Genomic DNA, 20000 nt, shown 5'->3' on the forward strand with positions numbered 1-20000 from the left:
ATCTTAATGGAAGCCAATACTCAAGCATCTCAACGGTGCAAGAACATCTAGGTAAACAGATGAATGTATTACAAAATATGACTTTTTCCAAACTTTTTAAAAATCCCTTAAATTCAGTTTTTTTCTACAAAGTATTCGCATTTTGCAAATGCATTAAATTTTTCAAAACCATCTTTTAATGCAACCTCTTGAGGCAATGGTTGAAACAATGTTTTACTTAAAGTCATGGTGATTTTTTTTTTAGTAAAGCTACTAAACCTACTGTGAACACCAAGATTTATGCTTGCTCTGTCTATATTTAACCCTATTATACTATATAACAGGTATTACCATTGTCAAGGCTTTCAAATTTTTTATGCATTAAACTTATTTAATGATTATATCATTATAAAAGCTTAACGCATGGACTCCTCTCAAACATATGCAGTACATCGCTAACTTCTTGTGGCCTTTTTCCAATATCAGTGTTTTTGTAAATATATTCTTTATAACCTTCAGCACCCAAATTACTCCTATAGTCATTGAGATATGATTCCTTATGTTGTTTACTATTGCAACAACTTCTTACACTGTCTTTGTTAATTGAGAGAGTTCCAGGACAAATCCACAAAAAAGAAAATTTTTTAATGTTTATAATACAAGATTCAATTAGCTTGCAAAGCAATCAATTTTACATCATTCCCCTCTATATCATACTCAAACTTTAAATTCAATTCTTTTTTCCATTTCAAAACAGTACTTAATTTACAATGGTTATCTTTAGTTTTAGAAAAGAATTTTGATGCCATATTTTTTAATATTTACTTCACTTTATCTACTACACTTATCTACTATGCTTTCAATTTAATAGTTTTTCAAGTTTTTAAGCCTTTTCAATTTGCTCATTTGATTGTAAATTGAAACACCATTTTGCAAATTAAAATCTCAAAGCCATAGTTACACAATAGTTTCTTTTATTCTTTAACCTTTTACTACCATCATAAAAATTTATTTTTATGATGGTAGTAAAACTTATTTTTATGGTTAGTAAAAATTAGTCTTTAATACCATCATAAAAATTTATTTTTATGATGGTAGTAAAGACTAATTATTACTAACCACCACTGACAATAAAAAACAATACCACACTGGAATATTTTGACAGTGTCATGCATTATAAGCAATATATATTTTTTTAGTTTTTTTGTTGTTGTTGATATTATTGGTTTAATTTTTTTTCTTATAATTTGGGGCCCTGATGACTGGGGATTTTTTTGGGGAGAGGGGGCACTGACCCCCTAGCCATGGCACTGATTAAAAGAAGTAGGAATGTTTTGAAATATTTTTCATATATTTATTATAAAACATTTTTTCCATTAACTATTCAGGGAAAAAAAAGTTTAATCATAAAATATATTTTATTGTAGAAAAAAACATAAAATCAGCGATCCCATTATAACCTTTTCCACTCTTATTTGTAAAGTTTCATGTTTCTAGATTCTACTTCTCAAATAACCTGCATTAATTTTAAAACCAACCAATGAATATTATAATAAAGTTTATGTTGTAAACACTTTAAAAGTTGGTATTGTGATGAAGTTAAATTAAACTAGCCATCTAAAAAAGTATTTACATTTATACACAATACTATATAACTACAGAAACAACAAAGTACACATTTATTTTACAAGAAATGCATATAACTATCACCCAAAAATTCAGAACAAGAAAAGCGTACTAAAGTTTATTCTTTGCAATGGGATAGAGATGTACAACAAACTATCAAATGAAATGAAACTTTTTGACAAGAGGAGATTCACAAATCTAGTTAAGAATATTTTTTAAAAAAAGGAAATTTATGAAACTATGCAAAGTGATATGAACTATTTTTGTAGTGTTTTTAAAAAGCAGGAAAACTTATAATATTAATTACTAATTATAATTTTTAATTTCAAATTTTTAAAAACAATTAAAAATTCATGATTATTAGTGTAAAATGTTATACAAGTAATATTGAAGAAAGATCAAGTCACCTGTTTGAACTTTTTATCATCAAAACATCTTTGAAACATTCTATCAACAATATTAACAAGTCTTTTATCTATATTTTTTTCACTGCCATCAGCATTTTCTGCAGCTGCAATTCGAAGCTGTATGTACATATCAATACACTTTGCTAAAAATGGACAGAAATAACAGATTTAAACATTAAAAATAGAAAAAAATGACTAATTTAAACATTAAAAAATTGGAAAAAAATTACACATTTAATCATTACAGCGCACAAAAAAGAAATCAATGGTAGATGGTCAGTTTGATCGACTAACACAGAATTGTCATTTAACTGTTTTTGTAAGCTGGTCGATTAAAAAAAATTTTTTAAGTGTTTTATCATAACACTTTGTAAATAGAAAAAATACTTAATGCTTTCAAAGTATTTCTTTTGAAATAACTTTAGACCAATTTCTTTGAAATGGGGTTTAGGTAACAACTCCTGATGTAGCATGACATGTTCAATTTTTTTAAACTTGCTTTTTGAATAAATAACAAATTAATACAAATAATAAAGTTAATAAACAATGCAACAAACCAATTGTAGTTTCTACATATTCTGAATGACTATTTACATTAAACAAATTTTCTGCGCCAAGTGCATACATAACGGAATCTTCAAATGAACCAAGGTGATAATAAACCTAAAAATAGAAATAACAATATTTTATTCATAAGTGTCTACACAAAAATGTGTCACTTATGCAGGAATAGTATTTGTTTACAAAAAAATAAAAACAGCATGAATAATTTTCAACTTGATGATTTTATATATAGATTATTATAGATAGTTATTATAGAAATTAGAAATTCATGCTAAATATTTAATACAATAAAAAATTTATAAAATTCTAATCAAGTATTGTGAAATCAGGCACTACTATGCTGGTAGCTTGAATAGACGCAGTGTGTCAAATGTTTTTTTTTTCCATCAATATGGTCTTTGAAGGCATTTACCGAGACTGCATAAATATGTTTAAAGATGGTTTACATTTAAAAAATAACAATGCTGTTATGAAATTACTTTATTTCTTAAAAACTAATTATCTTATTGTGCGGAACACTTTTTTAGATTAATTTTTCTTAATTCATTTTAAAAAAGTTATTTGCTTTTAAAAAATTTTAAGAAATTAATTAAGAAATTTTTATCTAACTTTTTCAATAAAATATAAAACTTTATAACCAGTAACAAAAATCTGTTTAAAATGTAGAAACATTCTATTGTAAAACATTAAAAAAGTGAAATAAAAATAAATGATTACTCTAAGCCTGTTAGGATGTTATGACTGAAATGCCAATAGTAACTTTCACAAATCAAGTTATACGGTAGTCGAGCAATGGCTAGAACACATCGTTACTTATGGTGTAACAGATTTGTGTTTCCTAGTTTAATAATAGCAGCAATAATTCTATACTATGTTTAACAGATGAAACTCATAACAGCCATTAAAGCTAAGTTAATGGAGAGAAAAAGTGTTTTTTTATTTCATTATCAGATGGTGAAGAAACCACTTTTTTATAAGAAAATGTGGCCACTAATACAAGTTTAAAATTATGTAAATGTTAAAGTTTATCTTAAATTTTCTTAAAGTTTACAAATTTAAATTTTTGTCAAGTTTAGTTTGATAAAGAAATCAAATTGTAATGTTGGTTTGCTTTTCCTTAATATTATTCGTAAGCATATAAATATTTCTCATATATCTCATTTTTCATCAAGAAATATTTAAAAAATTAAAAAAGCATGCAATTAAATTATCACTAACTTAAATCTATTAAACTTTTTTAATTTGAAGGATCTTTTAATTTAATTTTAATTTAATAGTCACTTATAATAAAAATGTTTTTGATGAAGCTATTCTACTTACAAACTCTTAATAAAAAATTGTTATATATTTAAGGAAAATAAGTTTTGAAACAATCATAAGTAAAAAAAAAAAAATTATATTGTCTTATTGTCAAAGACTATATTAAACTCATTAAATTTCTTCTTAATAGAAAAAATTTAAGGAATGTGTTTTAATTGATTAATTTATTAATGTTGATAAATTATTTATTAATGTTGACTAATAATTTAATTTATAGTCATAATTTATATTAGGCTCATTAGACTTATCAATACAACAATCGATAGGGAGAGAGTTTATTACAAAACCACTTACTACTTTTGGCCAGCCCTATACCTCTAATATAAAATTGAATATGATATAAAATATGTATGAAATTGATTTTATTTCTTTTAATAGTTTTCAACCACAGTTAAAATATTATTTCTTTTCAAGCTAAGCTTAATGTAAACTTAAGTTGATCTATAAGTACCTCCATCACTTGACTTACTGCCTGCGAAAACACTAGCAACTCTACCTTGTGTAACCAACTATTCTTTTATGAGCAAAAGATAGTTCTTTTGATAATGTTATAATATAAAGTATAAAAATATTTTCATGTATTCAAATTTATTCATCAATTTAAATTTTTCATTTAAAATAGTGCAAACTTAAGAAATAAAATAAAACTATTTGGTATTAGGAAATGTTTGAAAATAGGCAAATCTACAGTACATAAAAATACACTTAAATCTTCAAGAATTGTTCCTTAGGCATCCAGAATTAAAATTTTTCCTTTACAACAGTCTGCATTCACTGAAACCATAATTGGAGGATCTAGATGTTATGCTGGCAAAGTAGCTGAATCATGTCACAGCAGACAGGTCAAGTAACATGGCAAATGCAAACATTGCTTTTGGTATAAAGAAGTCATAAGTATGGCCAAAGTATGCTTTCCTGCATTCCGATTCTAAACCGATGAAGAACAAGGCAAAACATGGTTTACGGAAAAGACTTGTGGGAGCTAGGGCTAAAAACAATATCAAAACTTCTAGCGCGCCTGCTAAAACAGGGACTGATTTACAATCTACTAATATCATCACTAATGCTACAATCCATTTGTTGCAGTCATAGAACTGTGCTGAGTCATTATCATCACTAATGCTACAACCCATTTGTTACAGTCATAGAACTGTGCTGAGTCAATATCATCACTAATGCTACAATCCATTTGTTACAGTCATAGAACTATGCTGAGTCAATATCAAAGATGATTCTTGATACTACAAATAACAATAAAAGATAAACAATAAAAAACTTTGCAATATGAGAGGTCATGCAGCAAAATAATAATAATGAATATTCTCTGATTCACACAAATCAGTTTGGCAACTTTTGAAAGTGCTATAAAAATACAGAACCATTAGGTGTTCCTGAAAATGGTTCTTTTATTTTATTTTATTCAGTCACATTGATTTAAAGCCTAAATTGCAGATATTAGCTTTTCAGCTAAATCTAGTAATGAAATAGCTTTTCCACATAATTGCCGTAGCTTTGTTTTCAGGCAAACCCATGTTCTTGACTGAAATAAATGCTAAAACAAAACTTGGAGATTCGGTCTATTAATTTGTGTTAAGTTTTCAGTTTTTTAAAGATATACATAGCTTTTTTCTTTAATACTTATGTAATTTTCTAATCCATAGTTCTTGTATAAAAAGAAGAAGACCGTTTTTGTTATTGTTGTCAATGTGGTATGAAATTAAGTGCATATTTTCTGGATCCATCCAAAATTAAGAAGAATTATCAGAACACTCTGCAGGTTGTTAAGACTGACAGAAAGAGAGTTCCACAGTATCTGCAGTTGCAAGAGGAAACAATCAGTAGTAGACCCTAAACTTAATTTCATCAAATTTAATGCCCGATACAGACAGCTCTAATTGCTTTTGTATCTCGACTGATGATATCCAGGGATCCTTCTTGACGGATCTGACGATCATAGAATCCTCTCTAGAAGTAGTGGAACGCAGTCTTCCACCTTTGTTATCTGCTGCCAACTCCCCGTAGAACGATATTTGGAACATAGTCTTGATATGGTCCATTTTTTCACGCGATATTTATCACAAATACTTTTTTGTGACATTCCACTTACGTAATCGCCAATAATTTTCTTTCTTAGTTCCAATCCAAGACTGTCAGGAGCCATTTTTCCACTTGAAGTCATAAAAATAATAAAAATAAACAATCACGCTTCTTAAGGCTTACCGTGTTACATTTATTGTATCTTGTGATGATACAATAATGCTCTGTGGAACACAACGTCTTGGTTGGATGTGGACTGTATTGATGTAATGAAACACTTGTTGTATTTCACTTGTTGTATTGATGTTCTTCGATAAAACACTTTAATAAAACTTACTTCGATAAACTGTCTTGATAATACTGACTGATTGACTTCCATATACTGACTGAACTACATGTCGATTTACATGTCTCTTATATAGTAAAATGAACCTGTGTGAACCTGTTCTGGAAGATTCTAGATGCTTCTTTTCGATGCTTCTGGAAGTTTCTAGATGCTACTGGATGCTTCCAGATGCTTCTTCTGGAAACTTCTGGAAGCTTCTGCATGCTTCTGGAAACTTTTGGAAACTTCTGGATACTTCCTTTAATTAATAAAAATCTTTCGTGACATTGACACGGACCAGACTTAAGAATATGAAACAAACCAAAAAAGTTGCACTTGTTTTGTCCGCTGCAAATGGCACTTGTCAACGAAATTCTGCCTGTGTGCTGTCACCTGTCAGCTGAATGCTCATATCATGGCATGCTATGATATGAGCATTCAGATATAATCCAGACTCCTGAACTGTTTGCTCTGGTAGTATATTTTGTTTCGTTTTTAAGACATGTAAAATTAGGAACACTTTTTAGCATTGTTCGATGTTGGTTGCAAATGTTTTGTCCAATACTGTGTATATATATATATATATATATATATATATATATATATATATATATATATATATATATATATATATATATATATATATATATATATATATATATATATATATATATATATAACTAGTATAACAGTATAAAATAAATCAAGAATACCTTAGATGCAACAAGTGAAGAAAGATCTTTATGTATAAATACATCATTCTCGCAAAGTTCTTCTCTATAAAAAAAAAATAAAACTGAAGTCTTTTTTTATGAATATAAACAAAATTTGAATAAAATTAGTAACTTACATTTTAGTTATAACCTCTGATATTTCAGCCCAAAATTGGTTGACAATACTGTCAAGTTTTTTAAGAGCGTAATACTAAAAACATATAAAAACAATTTTTTAAAAAGAATCTGTACAAAGTGCATCTATGTTTAATCAAAGCACATTATCTTCACCTAATGATAAACAACTAAAAATTATATCTGACATGTTAATCAAAATTCTAACAAAAAAAATCAAGATAAAAAGTTATTGAGTACCACTACAAATAATAAAAAAGATCCTAAATTAATAACTATTTGTCAAAAACTGTTTTGTTTTTTTGTATGAAATACTTGAAAAATATTAAAACCATTAAAAATTGGTTTAGTAAATATTTTTTGAAATAATGGAATATTAAATTTTGTATTATTTTTAATTCTAGGACTTTAGGATTACACTTACCAAACATTAGATCCAGAAACTGTTCCTGAAAATATATTCCTGATAAAAAATTAAGTTGGTAAAAACTTGTATTTACTACTAGATGTAAAACCAACCGTTTTGCAGAACACGATTTTACATACATACTATTGGAAAAGTTCAATGCAGAGTTCAGTATGACTGAACTCTGCATTGGGGCTGGTTGTCAAAATGACTGACCAGTCAGTCATTTTTGACAACCAGCCCTAATTGCTCCAATACTGAAAAATGATTATACAAAATGGTTATGTAGGGACTATAAACAGACTATAAATCAAACAGCATTTTGGGATAGTTATCATCTTGGAAGAACTGAATCTTTGTTTGCAACCTTGGTTGCTGGACAAAAACTTAGTAAGTCTAGTATAGTAAAATTCAGTTTTACTAAACTAGACTTCGCTTTTGCATATCAGCATTTACTCAAATTTCAAATCACAAATATAGAACACCAAAAATATATATATTTATCTATATTATATATATACAAGCCTTCCCAGGAAGCCTTGTTCATCCATGCTTAACCTAATTTTTTTAGACAACTTGACTACATTTTTATATAGTAAGCGTTTTAAGAACTTGCAGCAAAATAAAGCTAAAAAAATTAGAGAAAATAAAACAGCAATACTCGAAGAAAAGTACCGGAGACTATACGAAATAGGAAAAGTACCGGAGACTATACGAAATAGGAAAAGTACCGGAGACTATACGAAATAAGAAAAGTACCGGAGACTATACAAAATAGAAAAGTACCGGAGACTAAATAGAAAATCTAAATAAAATAAGCTAAAAAAAAATTGAATGTTAGAAAAAAAAAAATGTTGTCAAAAAAATATGCCTAAATATTTTATTGTTTATGTTTTCTTATTTTTAGGTCATTTTTTCTACTACCAAAGTTGATACAAGTCGAGGAAAAAAGCAGATAAGAATATAACGAAAATAAATTTTTTTTGATAAACAATTTTTTTGCAACTTTTACCAGTCAGTATATTAAAGAAATACTTTATAATTTGCGATAGAAACATGGACAATTTTTAAATTTGTTTATCAAATGTTTTTGCTAAACTTTACTGTTTTTTTCAGTGCACAGGAAAGCGAGAAAACTAATTGCTATTTATTTGTAAAAAAAAATATTTTATAAACTAGTTTTTCATTGAAAAAAATAAAAAGTCATTACTAATATTTAAATATAAAATATTTGGTTGTTTTCAATACCCCCATTAAGATAGTCTGCACTTTTGTAGGATTATCCTAATTGTGCATTTTAAACCGATCGTTTATTTCCTGATGAGCTATTGTTATTGACGATGCTCCAAAAAATTGTGGGATAGTGCATTGTTAATTTACTGAACTTTATTAACGAAATGTTTAGGAGCCTTTTTAAAACTTTCTTTCAAGCTTTTAAATACATTTTTTTAAACAGAGCAATAGTTATGTTCATCTCTAGTAACTCGAAATTAATGTTGGAAATTGGGCAATATAAATGAAACAATTTCAGACATGCATCAAATGCAGTAAATACATTGATTAAAGAAACCATGTTATTCTCATAGTTCTAACTTACATAGCAAATTAGTTTCTTAATTATATGGACTGTTAAAAATCATGAATAAATTGCATACCAAAACTTTCAATTGTTGTTAAATCATTTTAAAAAATAATGTTTTTTTTAACAACGACTCTAAAAAAAGAATACCAAAGTTGTATAAAAGTTTTATAAAAACAAAGTTTTATTTATTTTAATTATTGAATTTTCTAGTTTATTTAATTAAATTTCATACTTTGTCACAATTTTATTACCTTTATTAGGATTGTTTTTTTTTTTTTTTCTCTCAGTAGATAAGTTCAGCATTTTGCAGCAAACTAATGAAATGCTTTATAAGTTGAAAGATGCGAACTGCAGTGGTCAGTTTGTCTAAAAAAATTACTTTGAACGTGGACGAACAAGGCGTGCAACTGAATGTGCTTCCCAGGAAGGCTTGATATATATATACATACATACATACATATATATATATCAGGCTTGAACAGGAATCGAGTGCGATCACACTCTGTAACTGACCACACTGTTATTTTTTTTCTTTACAACTTGACCGCAGCTATTTTGATGTTTTAGCAATTTAAATGCAATAAAAAAGTGTTATGTTATGAATAACTTTTAATCTTCTTCGCGTAAAATAAAAACTTTTTTTTAAAAAGTTTTTATTTTACACGCTTTTATTTTTATTTTACAAGGCTTTAAATAAAACCATAAAATTAATTATAATGATTGTTTACATAAACCTATGTGTAAATTAATAAAAAATGTTATATATAACTTTTTTTTATGTTGGCATGTTTTTTTTATGATAAATTTAAACATTTAAAACTATCTTTCTATGTCTTCCAAAATATCTTTTAAACCATTACTTTTAGAAAGAATTTTTTTAAGTAACTTTAATTTATGAATAAGTTCAAAACCTTTTGTGACTACTAGCTTTTACACATTTTATGTGAATTATACAAGAATATAAAATAACTTTATTTACTTATATAAGCATGTATTTTGTTGAATAATGGAAAAGGTTTGAAGCATTTAGTAATGTTCATACGATTAATTTTTATTGTTAAACTTACAATCTTTTAAACAAACACTTTTTTTTTTTGAAAAAATTTTTTATTTTTTTTAATTACAATAGGAATGAATGAGTTGAAATCTTTTATAATAGTTTTTAAATTCATTAAATGAAGCACTTTTAATAAAGTTGTAATGCTTAAATTAAAATTAAATTAAATTGCTTGTTGGCAGTTTATTTTATCTAAATGGCATTTTATTTATTTATTATTATTTTTTCCTATTTTTACAAATAAAAAGTTGAAAACCTTTTTTTAACATTAATTACTCTAATTAGTAAGTTTAACTAATTAGAGTATGGAATTATTAAAAATTACTATTTTAAAAAGACTGCCTTTTTTTTTAAACATTTTTTTTTTTGCAACTTTATTGAAAAAATGTTTACACAATTTAAAAGTATTATATACAATACTTTTTAACAAATTTGATAAAATTTGTTCATTTATTAAACAATCATTAGTAATTATTTGTTACTTAATTTAAATGCATTTTGCCTAACTTTAATACAATGTTTAAAAAGATAAATTTTTAATAACATTTATTTCAAACATTATTAAAAACGTAACAAAAAGTTTTGCTTTGAGTTTAAGTTTTTATTTTTTATTTTTTATTTAGTGCCTATATTATTTCTGTTTCAGACAAAAAAAAATTTTCTGTTTCTTTTTATGTTAGGATTTTTTTTTTCGTTAGTTTTTTTTTAACTTTTTTCTAGTTAAAGTTTAGCTTAGCGTTTCTACACTCAGCGCATTTCTGAAATGTTTAAATCATCAAAACAAATTGTGATCAAGTTGTCAAAAAATAAAATAGTTTGCAGGTCAGCAATAGCGCTCAATTGCATGCCATTCCTGTCCAAGCCTGATATTATATATATATATATATATATTGATATATATATATATATATATATATATATATATATATTGATATATATATATATATATATATATATATATATATATATATATATATATATATGTATATATAGGATACGCCTTTTTAGGCAAAGGCTAGGAGATGCCAACTCCAACTTAAAACACCCCCTGCCTTGGGGCTCTTGGTTGAGTAAAGGCTAGAGATGGTGTCTCGATAAAAATACTCATCTTGGGCAGATGTTAAATACATCCGGCTACTGTCTTGTAGAAGGCCTCCTAGGCAAAGACTTAAGGGGTAAACAGATTCTATTTGTTGACCAGCCTCGCACCCCTTCTTCATCTATTAGGTAGGCGCAGATGTATTTTTAATAAATTGTTTCCAGTTTAGGATGTTGAATGCTGGATCTTCTTGACTCGATGCATGGGTTTTGCTTGTGTCTCTGTTTTCATGACTAGGTAACTCATTCTATTATTTCCTAATGAGGGTACAGCTCTAAAACTATGGTTCTGAGGCCGGCTGGTAGTCAGATTTCCCAAACTCTGTGGTAGCTCTGAGAGAGGCTGATTCCATCAACAGCTGAAAAATATCAAAGTATTAAAAGTGCTATGTTGCACTTGGATGGTGTCCCTGTTTGTACTTTTGGTGTGCATTGTGGAGCCACATTTGGAGCCCTTTGTTACGGCTTAGGGTTTATTAATAGTAATGAGGCAATAGCTTGGGCTATTAAACAGTGTTCTGAGTACTATCTATGCTTTGAGTCAAGTTCTTCAACAAATAAAAAAATGAATAAAGTACCAAAAACTATAAAACATAAAAAACCATCATCACTACCAAGTTCTCTAAATCTATCATTCACTAATATTCATGGCCTTCGAAGTAACATTTCTTCTGTTGAGTCTTATCTATAGACTTTTAGCACCACTTCACTCTATCGCCTTTCTCTTTGTTCTATAACGCTCTCCTTCATCGCAAGACTACACTCTTTTTGATGTTATTTCTGATCATATTGACAAAACCCTCTTTCTTTATCCATCAGCTAATATAGTTGTTGTTGGTGACTTTAATGCTCACCACTCTGAATGGCTTGGCTCTAGTGTTAGTGATTCTGCAGACATTAAAGCCCACAACTTTTGCCTTTCTCAATCCCTAACTCAAATAGTCAACTTTACAACTTGCTTTTCAGACAACCCAAATCATTTAACTTCTCTACTCGACTTATCTCTTGTTTCTGATCCTAGTCAGTACTCAGTTTCTTCACATTCACCCTTAGGTGCTTCTGATCACAGTTTGATCTCTCTAAAACTAATATCTCATTCTTCTTCATAACCTGAATCCCCCTATTATTGTACCTCTTACAACTACCTTAAAGCTAAATGGGACTCTTTTCATGATTTTCTTCGTGATGGCCCTTGGGTAGAAATCTTTCGTCTTCCTGTTGACAAATGTGCTTCTTACATAACTTTGTGGATTCAGGCTGGCATGGAATCTTTTGTTCCCTCTCAACGATTCCAGGTCAAGCCTCACTCTCCTCCATGGTTTTCCTTACAATGTGCTGCTGTGATTGCCAATCGAAACCGTTACTTCCATATTTATCAGCAAAACAATTCTCCAGAAAACAGACGCCTGTTTATTACTGCTAGAAACCATTGTAAAAAGACTTTGTCTAACGCCAAAGCCCGCTATTCTCAGGTCATGAAATCTTGTATCTCATCTCAAAGATTAGGTTCTCGTGACTTCTGGAGAATCTTTAATAGTATTAATAATAAGGTTAAATCTTTAATTCCACCCCTCATGTATGGTTCAGACTTTGTCACCTCACCTACAGACAAAGCTGAACTGTTTACTAAGATTTTTTCATCAATATTATCTCTTGATTCCATTAGTTGCGTTCTACCTGATATTGCCAACAAACAGGTTGATCCATTGCTTGACATTTGTATCACTCCAGCTTCTGTATCTAAAGTAATTTCCTGCCTAGACTCGTCTACAGCCTGTGGCCCGGACAACATACCTGTAATTGTCTTGCAAAAGTGTTCTCCGAAGCTGTCATCTATACTCTCAAAACTATTCAACAAGTGCTTATTAAAGTCTTGTTTTCCAGCCTGCTGGAAAGCGGCATCTGTTATCCCTATCTTCGAAAATTCTGGAGAGCGATCTAATTTGTCTAACTACCGTCCCATTAGTCTTCTTCCTATCATAAGCAAGGTTTTTGAATCTTTAATTAACAAACACTTAATTTCTCATCTTGAATCTAATAACTTACTTTCTGACCATCAATATGGATTTCGTATATCTTCTTGTTCTACAGCTGGTTTGCTAACAGTAATAACCGATAGGTTTTATCATGCATTAGATAAAGGTGGAGAGGTTAAGACCATCACTTTTGACATTTCAAAAGCTTTTCATAAAGTTTGGCATGTTGGTCTTCTCCATAAGCTTTCTTCTTATGGTGTATCTGGCAACATCTTTAAGATTATTGAATCCTACCTTTTCAATCGCAGTATAAAAGTTTTCCTCGATCGACAGCACTCTTCTTCTTATTTTGTAACTTCAGGGGTTCCTCAAGGTGCTATCCTTGGCCCTATACTCTTTTTAATTTACATTAACGATCTTCCAGATATTCTCACATCTAAGGTGGAATTGTTTGCTGATGTGACTACCATTTATTCTTGTCATGATAAGAAACCAACACCCTCTGATTGCTTGGGGGGTAGAGGGCATTTGGGCTTGAAAAGGATCTCACTTCTGTTACAGCATGAGGCTCACAGTGGCTGGTGAACTTCAATACAGTTAAAACTCAATTTTTTCAGCTAAGCGTTATCGCAATAAGTTAGATCTTCCTATATTTATGAACGGTGATGTACTCGATGAGTCATCTACTCTTCATCTTCTAGGATTAACTCTTACTTCAAATCTTTCTTGGAAACCATATATCAAATCAGTTGCAAAATTAGCATCTGCTAAGGTTGCATCTATTTATCGACCTCTACACTTTCTTACTTTGGATTCTATTCTCTATCTCTACAAATCTCAAATCCGGCCTTGTATGGAATACTGTTGTCATATCTGGGGCGAATCTTCTAACGATACCCTTTCTCTTTTAGACAAGGTGCAAAAACGCATTGTAAACATAGTTGGACCTGCTCTTGCAGCCAACCTCCAACCATTAATACATCGTCGTAACGTTGCTTCTCTTTCTCTTTTCTACAAATACTATAATGGGCACTGCTCTAAAGAGCTAGGGTCCCTTGTGCCATCTACTAAAATTCATTCTCGTGTTACTCGTCATTCAATTAAGTCTCATTCTTTTTCTGTGACTGTTCCTAAGTGCTCCAAAAACGCTTATTTGTCTTGTTTTTTTCCTCGAACATCAGCTCTTTGGAATTCGCTTCCTTCATCTTGGTTTCCTGATTCATATAATTTGCAATCCTTTAAGTCATCCGTCAATCGTTATCTTGCTCTACAACCTTTATCTTTTCTCTTCCAGTAACTTCCAACTTTAATTAGTGGTTGCTTACAGCCTTGTTGGAAGTGAAGATGTTTAAAATATACATATATATATATATATATACATATATATATATATATATATATATATATATATATATATATATATATATATATATATATATATATATATATATATATATATATATATATATATATATATATATATATATATATGTATATGTATATGTATATATATATTAGGGGCTATTCTAGACTTATTTAATTCTATTTAATTTCTTAACGGTATATATTAGTCCATCGACATATATTAAAATAAGAAGAAGAAATATAAAAATTTATTTTTTATGCTTGCTTATTTTCAAAATTTTTTTAAATAAAACCCCTTATAATGTACATCTGTTTTTTTTAACACTTACATTTACATAAACAGAAAAACACTAGGCCGTACATGTGATCATCTTTAAATTACACTTATATATTGATAAAAATTTTACAACCAAATTTTTTAAGCTCAGCTGAGCGCAGTAGGTGTTTATTATTATAAATGATTTCCAATTGTAGATTTTGAAAAAAAAGTTGTATTGACGTGAAAATACATTACCTATCTTCATACTGTGAATCACAGTAAATCATTTATACTTAATATATTTAATCACAGGAAATCATTTATAATAATCAACACCTACTGCATTCACTGAATGTAGAATTTTGTCAAATTTAACAACTTTACTCACTACTTAAATATACTTAATATTCAAAACTATTGCAGTCAAGGAGGACTTTTATTAATTTTAATTAATACATGAATAACTATTCTTATATTGATACTGGGGAAAATGATCTTGCTGAAAAGATTAATGAGCAGAAAGTCATTGCATACAAAATACTCTTAAATTGTGTTGAAGTTCAATTGAGGAAGTATAATAGTAATATTACCCAAGATATTATATAAAATACAAAAAAGAACTTACGTCATCGCATCAAGATGTATATTACACAATATAAGTTTATTTTAATTGAAAAAACCTTATACAATAGTTCATCGAAAGTGGAAGATGCTTTTACGGAGCGTGTAAACCAAGAAATAAGTTAAATGAACTTCAACAAAGCTGTGAATCTAAGAAACATATTATAGAAGTTGCATTCGAAATAAGAAATGAAATAAATGCAATTAAAGATACTATGTCATGGCCACCAAGTTTAAAAGATTTACATATTATAGAAGCTGCATTCGAAATAAGAAATGAAATAAAAGCAAATGAAGATACTATGCCATGGCCACCAAGTTTAAAAGATTTAGATATGAACATCATGAATATTGGAGAATTGTTATCACTTTACCTGAATGTCTTGTTGTCTGGTAGTAATAAAGAATCATTTAGCACCAGAGTGTTACAATTAAAGATATCTATTGGACAAGACATTGTATATGCAGTTTCCAAAGCAAACTAAATCTAGTACTTTTAGTTTCAATTTTGTCTAAATAACTTTTCTAAAATGCTGTTTTCATCTAGAAAATTGCATTTTAAATGGGTCAAATGTGTATTGTTCCTTTAAAGAACGCCAAAAAAACAGAAAAACAGTAAATTACTTGTGAAAAATAGTCATTTCATACACCCTAATATGTTTTACACTAAAACAACAGAGAGCAATACACAATAAAATAATCTAGGTCCCAAACAAACTATGACCTTATGACGAAAATGCTTTGCAGCTACAACACTAAGGTGTCCAGAATGAGGATGAATCAGGAAAAAGTCAAAGACTACAATCAATTTGAGGAGTCCAAGGGTTACTTGGTCTAATGTGTATGTTATCGCCTAGATTGTTATATGTAAAAAAAAAATTATGTGAATAAAGATTAATTTTATTGAACATCAAATAGGTTTATATTTATATGTTTGAACATGAACATTATATGTTTATATATTATATATTATATGTTTATATTCACAGTACCAAAAAAATTAAGTAAATAAAATAAATAATATAAAAAAAAATACTGCCTTGATAACCCATGACCACGCCTACCTGTACAATCATAACCACTCCTGGAGACCAAACATGTCCAGAATTAAATCCCCTAATCTTAATTACCTATATTTAGATATACAACTGTTCCATCTAATTGAAAAACCATTGGGACATCCCATGACTACCCTTGACAACCCCTAAAATGACCATTTGTGTGGTCATGACCGCTCCAAACTTAAAATGGAGTTCAAAAATGAAATACTTTGCCCCAAAAATCCCTTTAACATGTATAATATGTCTAAAAAGTTAAAACACCTATTAGAACACCAGAGCAGAAAGCAGCTGTTCGAGATGCCATATACTGGTTTAGATTTTTAGGAAAAAAATAGTTATATGAATACTTGATTTTTTTCATGAAATAATCATATACATAAAAGTTTTAAAAAGTTTTACTCTAAACTTTTTCCAATAATAAGCTTCTTTTAGTTTTTGGTATTGTATAAAGAAAAAATGTGTTTGAGGTCACCAAAAAATCACCTGCCGCATTTCTATGTTTTATGGCAACCTCTGTCTCAAACTTTCTTTGTTGATCTGATGCCGATCTCTAATAGTATAAGGTCAAAAATTTCTTTATATAATGTATAAAATTTATATTTGAAAATCATCATGTTCTAAAAATGATAAGTTCCTTTGAGCTGCAATTAGTTATTTTCACATAAAATTACCTCAAAGTAAGTTACCTTTACTACGACACACATATAATTAAATTAGAAAAATACAAGAAGTAACTTGAAATTATTGAAATATAAATAAATTTAAATAAAAAAAAAAAAAAAAAGAAACGGCAAATTAAATATTGCTTATTTAATAGACAAACTTACTTTTAAATCTGGCTCAGGCTCGTCTAGTAAAGCTATTACACCAGCTAAATGAAATAATATATATATATATATATATATATATATATATATATATATATATATATATATATATATATATATATATATATATATATATTTAAACAATTTAAAAATGTATTCTACAAAATAGAGTGCTTAATGTTCTTAAAAGAAAATAGCAATTATGAAATTAGTAGAAAATCACTTACCAAAATTTTTTTTCATTTAACACTGTGTTTCATCAATAAAGACTCGTCAGAAAAAAAAAATTTAGTTTTTTATTTTTTCATCTGATGAGTCTCTATTGATAAAACAGTGTTAAATGAGAAAATTTTTGTTATGTGTTTTTCTACAAATTTATTTATATATATATATATATATATATATATATATATATATATATATATATATATATATATATATATATATATATATATATATATATATATATATATATATTTATATATATATATATATATATATATATATATATATATATATATATATATATATATATATATATATATATATATATATTTATAAATTATTATTTTAGATTTCACTGCCTAAAAAAATGATATTTTTAAACTAAAAACAAAAAATATGCATTTTTACAAAAAAATTTTATTATAACTTTTTTTTCTCAATGTTTTTTATAAAATAATGGTAATTTTTAAAATTTTTACATAATTTTGCTATTTTTGAGACTCAACATGATATACTTTTGAAGAACATTTGTTTTGATATTTTTAGGGATCGGTCTGATGTTTAAAGGTCTTGAGCTACCCCTAAAACTATTTTTTTTTTTAATTTTTCAATTCCAGTATTACTTTATTATATAGAACACATTCAGAGGGTGAGAGCAGACATTAAAAAAAAAGTTGTTATACACACACACACACACACACACACACACACACACACACACACACACACACACACATACACACATATATATAAATGTATGTGTGTATATATATATATATATATATAAATATATGTGTGTATATACAACCCGTAGATGTTGTCCGAAAGTTTTTTCCATATTTTGTTGACAAAAAGTAAAAATTAAAATGCAAGACCGGAATTATTTTTTTTTATTAATTGAGAGACTGCCTGCCCCAACCAAACCCTCAGTCGATGTAGCAACACTCCCTTGCGAATCAGGCTAAAAGAAAGTAGATGTAGCAGCACTCCCTTGCGGGTCAGGCTATTTGTCAGTCGATGTAGCAGCACTCCATTGCGAGTCAGGCTATTTGTCAGTCAATGTAGCAGCACTCCCTTGCGAGTCAGGCTATAAGATGATGATAAGAAAAAAGTCGATGTAGCAAAACTCCTCGCATGATTTACAGTAAAAAAAAATAAAAATAAAAACATTTTATTAAAAAAATTAAAAATAAAAACATTTTATTAAAAAAATTAAAAATAAAAACATTTTATTAAAAAAATAAAAATAAAAACATTGTTTATATTGTTAAAAACATTTAAAATGTTTTTAAAACATTCTGGTCAATTAAATTTGCGTTTTTGTGGTTTTTTTAAAAAACGATTTATTTGTAATTAAATTAATGGTTTTTACTTTCGTCCAACACGCAAATGTTGGATGAAAGTCAAAAGTAATTAAAAGTGACGTATGTGTTGGCGTAAGAATCACTTTTTTCCTTCCGCTCTTCCCAAAGACAACAAACTATATATATATATATATATATATATATATATATATATATATATATATATATATATATATATATATATATATATATATATATATATATAAAACCCTCGGAATTAAGAAAAATGAGGTCGGCAATAATTTTTAGACTCCAATCTTTTAGATAGAAATTATTAGATACAAAGATCTTACCATAAAACATAGAAACGAGATCAGCAATTTTTTGCCGACATCAAACACTTTCAGGTAGGCAGTTAGGTCGGCATTGCTGAATGCCAACCCTTATTCCGAGGGTTGTATATATGTATATGTATATATATATATATATATATATATATATATATATATATATATATATATATATATATATATATATATATATATATATATATATATATATATACATGTATGTATGTATATATATATATGTATGTATATATATATATGTATGTATGTATACATATATATATATACATGGCCAACCCGAACGGGGGTGTTTTCTCTCCCCAAAGCTGCCATATAGGCATTTAAGTTGGCGCAAGTTTTGAACTATAGTTAGTAAATTGCAAATATTAAGCACTTTTTTTTTTTTTTTGGAGTCTCTAGTTGGCAAAAAGTACATACAACACCCCTCCCCCCCTCCTGGACAAATATATATAGATATAAAAAGTATATAGATAAAAAAAGCAATTGCAGAAATGAGCAATACTAATATTAACATGTTCTAAAGTACTGCTTTAAATTTAGAAAAATATAGTACCAATATGCTAACTGTTCATACTGTTAAAATAAAATATGATTTAAGTGTTAAGTTAAAAGTGAGGTTGATTTAAGCTTGTTTTATTATTTTTTTATCTATCTATCTCTTTCAATCAATTTTTAGTATTTTTCTACATAGAGGCTCCTTTTTTTTCCACTGAACATCTGTCCTTTTGTTCTTTTATCTCACTCT

General features: G+C 27.9%; 1 protein-coding gene across 1 annotated transcript in view; it reads right to left on the reverse strand.

Moving 5' to 3' along the window:
* The window catches only part of LOC100199064 (26S proteasome non-ATPase regulatory subunit 1), an 85541-nt gene that overhangs the window by 57763 nt on the left and 7778 nt on the right, over positions 1-20000 (reverse strand). The window contains exons 2-6 of the mRNA XM_065787984.1: positions 17359-17402; positions 7109-7182; positions 6972-7035; positions 2570-2675; positions 2013-2155 (exon numbers count right to left, since the gene is read on the reverse strand). Coding sequence (XP_065644056.1) covers positions 2013-2155; positions 2570-2675; positions 6972-7035; positions 7109-7182; positions 17359-17402 — 431 coding nt within the window. The remainder of the gene's footprint in view (positions 1-2012; positions 2156-2569; positions 2676-6971; positions 7036-7108; positions 7183-17358; positions 17403-20000) is intronic.

Source organism: Hydra vulgaris, chromosome 01 (assembly GCF_038396675.1).
Source record: "Hydra vulgaris chromosome 01, alternate assembly HydraT2T_AEP".
Lineage (NCBI taxonomy): Eukaryota > Metazoa > Cnidaria > Hydrozoa > Anthoathecata > Hydridae > Hydra > Hydra vulgaris.